General features: G+C 41.5%; 1 protein-coding gene across 1 annotated transcript; it reads left to right on the top strand.

Annotated features, from left to right (window-relative positions):
• Positions 1-113: 113 nt before the first annotated feature.
• On the top strand, positions 114-4,935 carry mzt1 (mitotic spindle organizing protein 1). The gene is made up of 3 exons (XM_007890729.2): positions 114-371; positions 1,763-1,908; positions 2,771-4,935. The coding sequence occupies exons 1-3, from the start codon at positions 326-328 to the stop codon at positions 2,792-2,794; spliced, it is 216 nt and encodes a 71-aa protein (XP_007888920.1). The 5' UTR covers positions 114-325; the 3' UTR covers positions 2,795-4,935.
• The last annotated feature ends 1,119 nt before the right edge of the window (positions 4,936-6,054 follow it).

The following is a 6,054-nucleotide window of genomic DNA, read 5'->3' as shown; positions in this document are numbered from 1 at the left end:
GCGGCCCGGCTGCCGGGGACCAATCACGTTCAGCTTGGTTTCGGGGCTGGACCAATGAGCGGCGGCGGCTCGGCTGCCGGGGACCAATCACATTCAAACCGCCGCTGGGATTCAAATCGCGATTCAAACCCCACTTTATTGACACCAACAGTAACCGTCGCCAGCGGCCCGCGGGCCGCCCCCCCCCCCCCCGCCTGACACTGAGAGGGAGGGGAGGCAGACAGACAGACAGACAGGCGGCGGACACGGCCTCAGTGTCAGATTATCACCCGCTAACCGCACTTGATGGTCGGTTCGCTTGTATTTCCGGGTGAGAGGTGACGGAATGGCGGGCGCCGTGAACCTCAACTCAGTGAGAGAGACGATGGAGGGTGAGTCACGCGGTAACCGGGGTCTCCTTGGAGCTGACCTGGCTACAGGGTGACATGTTTGGCATGTGGTGGTGTGGGGGGGGTCTCCGGTCTGGTGCTGAGCCTGGCGGGGCGGCAGTGTTGCCGGGCGCTGCTGGTGGCAGCACGGCCAGCCTGGCAGGGCAGGGCAGGGCAGGGCAGGGCAGCCCCGTCACTGGGGGCAGGGAGTCACCCCACTCAGCTCCTGATAACCCCGCAGCCACAGCACTAACGGATACAGTGGTCCTCGCTGGACAAGCGGCCGGAAAGCTTGTCAGAGGCCATGTAAGTTTGGCTGTTTTAGCGGGTTAGACTCCAGCAGTTACCCCAACACGCTCTGGGGTCCCCAAGCTTTGGCTTTTGCCAACCTGCGCCTAATACTTTCTGGAATTAGGTAAAGCAGGAGGCGTCCCTCCCTCCAGGGAGAGAGTGCGCATTCCAACATCTGTCTCCGGGATTTCCATGTGCAGGGGATGTATGGAAATCTCAGCTCGGTTTGGATGGCCATAAGCGTGGCCATGGGTTTTCACATGTGGCGGATGCATACGTCTGACCAAAAAAGAGTGATGTCAGAGAGAGAGAGAGAGAGACGATGGAGAGACAGTCACATTTATAGAGAGAGGCGATGGAGACTGAGTGATGTCAGAGAGAGTGAGAGAGGCGATGGAGACTGAGTGATGTCAGAGAGAGTGAGAGAGGCGATGGAGACTGAGTGATGTCAGAGAGAGAGAGAGAGGCGATGGAGACTGAGTGATGTCAGAGAGAGTGAGAGAGGCGATGGAGACTGAGTGATGTCAGAGAGAGAGAGAGGCGATGGAGACTGAGTGATGTCAGAGAGAGAGAGAGAGGCGATGGAGACTGAGTGATGTCAGAGAGAGAGAGAGAGGCGATGGAGACTGAGTGATGTCAGAGAGAGTGAGAGAGGCGATGGAGACTGAGTGATGTCAGAGAGAGAGAGAGAGGCGATGGAGACTGAGTGATGTCAGAGAGAGTGAGAGAGGCGATGGAGACTGAGTGATGTCAGAGAGAGAGAGAGAGGCGATGGAGACTGAGTGATGTCAGAGACAGACATACAATGAAGGGCAAGTCATGTCAGTGAGAAAGAGAGATAATGGAGGTGAGTGATCACACACAGAGAGATATTGGAGGTGAATAGTATCAGAGAAAGAGATAAGGGGGTGATGGTGTGAGGGAGAGACATTCTGGGCATGTGATTATAGTCTATTCTCAAAAGCTAACATACCTGTAAAGTGCTAAAGAACATTATAGGAAGACCCAAGACAGAATATCAGAAGAGATGACTGTAAGGTTTTCTCTATCTTCTCTATCTGTTCAGTACAATTAACAAATCTGACAATTTGTTTCTCTTTCAGTTCTCCTCGAGATCTCCAGGTTGTTAAACACTGGTCTTGACATGGAGTCTCTCTCAATTTGTGTCCGTCTTTGCGAACAAGGAATCAATCCTGAAGCCTTGGCTTCGGTTATTAAAGAGCTTCGGAAGGCTACTGAAGCACTCAAAGTAAGAAGCATTCATTTAGAATTAGAATGACTGACCATATTCACATGTATCATGTTGGTAAGGGTATTATGTCGTCAAATTAGAACACTGCTCCTTCTTTGGGGGTTGGTGACAAAGGAATTTCATGACTGACAAAAGGGATCAAACCTGAGGAGTATTGCTGAGGGAAATCGGTGAGCAAGTCAGGTCCACAATAATCTAGGCCACTGGTGATGATCGAGCAGCCTGCCAAGCTCATCAGATAGACTGGGAATGGTAGGGAGGATGGAATTCTATTGTTTTGGACCTTTGACGTTGGTATCCGAGTAGAAATTGTGGTTTTATCTGGGCAAGTAACTAATCCCAGACTGAAGGCATGTCTGGCATGTCTTGTGTCAGTATATCAGTAGTTCTACTTCGTGGATGCAACACTTATAGGTTTTACCTTACTGTATCCAGTACTGTAAATGTAGTGTTTTTGTAACTTGTTTCAACAAGTTGGACACCTATCTGCATTGAGCTGATGTTGACTGTTATTGTAAAGTAATAAATAAATCATTATTATTGACATTTAGCGATGGAGAGTTTTTATATTTTATTATATTGTACAGGAAGAAGAAGGAAATGCATACATGACGAAAAAAGGAATAGAGGGGTATGGGAATAGGTAGAGGTGGAGTATAAACATGGAGTATAAAGCTGGCACAGATGAGTTGGGCCAATGGCCTGTTTCCATACTGTCTATAGGTGTAGGAAAGATCCCAGATATATACTGCTGCATCAGTTAAGATTAATGTTTCCACATTTCAAGCAGGAAGTAAATGTTGCTAGCATGAACTGGAAAAGTTTTGTTTCTTAAACCTTCACTGTTTCTCCTTCCTAGAGTGTTGAAAATATGACTGGTTGATGTGTTCGTAGCTGTGGCTGACTTCATTGCACTGAAAATAATTTGGATGGAAGAATATATCTAGCTGACGAAAACGTCAGTTCCTGCAATTAAATGTTGTATGATTTAACATTTTCCACTATGTAAATTGTGTTAATTTTAACATAAAAATACCTGGTATCTAGAATCTTGGTTAGATTCATTATCCCATATTTAAAATTATTTGGAGATTTTAATAATTTCAAAGAAGTGAACCCATAAGTATTATCCTAAATACATTTGATTTCTTACAGGAGTGGAAACTCCTATATATCTACAACTATATGAGTATTGATTGTCCCTGTATAATTGTAAATATACCTTTATTGTACAGCCTTTTTATTTTTTAAAAGCTTTGATATCCTGATCTAGAGTTAACTTAACTATCCCCTAACTGTGGCTGTAAACCTTTTCATTCTTTTGTATAGTTTTATATTATTAGGTTAGGGTTGCCATGGTAATTGATACAAAAATTATATTGTGAAAAATGGAAACCTGATGACATTCATCTTTTTATTGCTGTTATAATTGTAGACTCTGTCTTCCTTATAGCTCCACCACAATCTGCAGAAAATACACAGTAGTTCATACTACACATTTACCTTTGCAAAAAATGAAAATAATTTATTCTATAATGATGCAATTGCAGAAGTTGTTATTTGTTTGCAATAGATCTTGCTCCTCCAGCAATTAGTTTTGATTTAGCTACTGGGGAATGAAATTCTTTCCTACACACCCTTGTTGAGGTCAGGGCAATAAATCTTGGCTGTCCCACTGATGCATTGATTTTTATAATGTTGACTGACGAATGGGTCAATCACTGCAAGATAGTTCTAAATGTCCATTCACCCTGAAGCCCTTTATTAGAATAGAGGATTCAAAATGCGTATCAGTGGCCTAAACACAACTATAACTACATCACAGAAATAAAGTGCCCAACCATGAACATATTTGATTTGAATTAAATGTTGTACACATTACACTTTTCTCACATGGACGACTACACTAAGAAATTGCAGATGGTCATTGGAGGAAACATCTTATTGTACAACATGTTGAATTAAAGGATTACGGATTAACCTCAGAACCAGTTAAATAACGCACATAGAATCGGAAGAGTGTTTAGACATGGGGTCCATTTAAAGTCGAAAGTCAAGATCCAGACATCTGCATGTTCCCTCTAGGTTTCAGTTTCTTGAGATTTCATTTGTTAATACTTGCACAAAACAATGAAAATATTCAAAGGCAGATTTGCTAAAGGTTAGCACATTGGATTTGACCAAAAGGTTAAGTAAACCATAAAATACAAGCACTTAGAGGAAGCTCATTTATTTTAGAATTAATGCTACAGAATGACAAGTCTGAAATATGGAATATTAAAAGTAAGATGTGAAGTGTCTTAGAAAAATCAATGGAGACCTACACAAAACAACCATATCCATGCCATCTCATTAAAAAAAATTTTTTAGGGCCTTCACTGAAGAAACACTTTTATCCAATTTAAACATTCCTGAACAGAACTAATGGCCATTTGCTTTTTATGTGAAAATCTGTATACTCCTATTTTTTCTGTTTACAATGTGTACCTGTTTGCTCGAGGCAATTTTACAGATCTTATGAGTACTGTACCAATATCTAGAGTAGTTCAAACTTCAGCAGGAGTCCTGCTGTGTGTGCCATAAATGCTTATAAGAATGTTAATGTAGTGCATTGTTGATAAGTTTATATTGCTTTTCAGTTGCAAGCTGCTAAGCTTTTCCATAAAATGTGCACTATCAGTAGTGGGCTCAGGCAGTGGAGTCCTGTTGCTAGCACTAACTGGAGCATGTTGTAGAGAGCAGGGAGATTTGCACGCTCTGCAATACGGTGCACTGCACCTGCTCCCCCTTGTGTTTTATTGAAAAATTCATTATTCTGAATTTAGGAATGTTTCAAAACACATTAGTGGATGGAACATGTTTAGGAATACCAAATATTGACTATAATATTCATTTCACTTCTAATTAACTTCTTCAAGCTGGCTATTCTATGTGAAATTTCCTATCGAAGTGTAATTTGTTGTTGCCGTCTGCAGTGGACAAGCTTCTTGCATAAGCAATGATAAATAAAGGCTATACCAAGAATTGCAAGTAATTGTTCATTGGTACCCCTCTCCTGTGAAGTATCTTCTACCCTATAACATCTGCAGGATCTTAACCTCTGGTTGAAACCCATCCATTTGATGTGTAGTAAAATTGTCCTTTATAATCCTAAACTGATCTTATTCTGCTGCTTTGACGTATCTGAAAGTATCGTTCTGAGTTTACTTTCTCAATCCCATGTTTAAAATCTTATATACCCCTGTGAAGACCACTTCTGAAAAACCTTTTTTTCGAGACAGAACAGTCCCAGCTTGTAGCTCATTCCTCTTAACACTGATGATCATTGCTCTCTACTGCACTGCCCCTCAGAAGCTCTGTTGTGGCTGAGCTGTACACAATGCTCCAGATACGTACAACCTGAGCATCTGGGAATCTGGCATCTTATTTTCATCAGCATCCTATTTTCTTTGTTTAATACTTCCTCACATTGTTTTGACATGGTGAGCAATGAATCAACCAGATCTCTTTCAGCCTCCGAAATGGCAAATTCTATCCGATTAACAGTGCACAAATCAGCTGCCGCATTCCCATACAAATACACAGTCATACTTTAAAGTCCAATTCTGTGCAGAGCTTTCAAATGTTTTGGCAACATAGTAAGGTGCCATATCAAATGCAAGAATTATATATCATAAATACACAAACCTTTTACCCTGTACATAAGTAACATGCAGGGTCAGTGCCAACCAACATCAGCTTCCCTGGCGTTCAAATCATTATATGAAGCTATTGATTTCCACAGATTTTCCCCAGAATGTGATCCATTCCTGATGTATATCCAGTTTCAGATACAGCAATAATTTATTTGGCAGATCTGTGACTAAATGTATTCTAACAGAAGATATATTAATCCCTGATTAAACATGTCTTAATTGCACGGATGTTAAGCACTCAAAAAATAAAACTATTACTTAATTCAGTCTGTTATATAGCATGGAGGGTGCTATATAAGTGCAAGTTGTTGTTCTATCCTTAATTATTGGTTTAAGTACTGATATTCTGCTTGTATGGTAATTCTTAAAGCCTGTTATTAATTCACAATGCACAACGACAGCGATTAAAGCACACAAAACATGTTGTACAGTGCCACAAAAAATATTT

This window comes from Callorhinchus milii, unplaced genomic scaffold, assembly GCF_018977255.1.
Source record: "Callorhinchus milii isolate IMCB2004 unplaced genomic scaffold, IMCB_Cmil_1.0 Scaffold4, whole genome shotgun sequence".
In the NCBI taxonomy this organism is placed as follows: Eukaryota; Metazoa; Chordata; class Chondrichthyes; order Chimaeriformes; family Callorhinchidae; genus Callorhinchus; species Callorhinchus milii.
The sequence above is the reverse complement of the archived record's forward strand: the minus strand, read 5'-3'. Positions and strand labels throughout refer to the sequence as shown.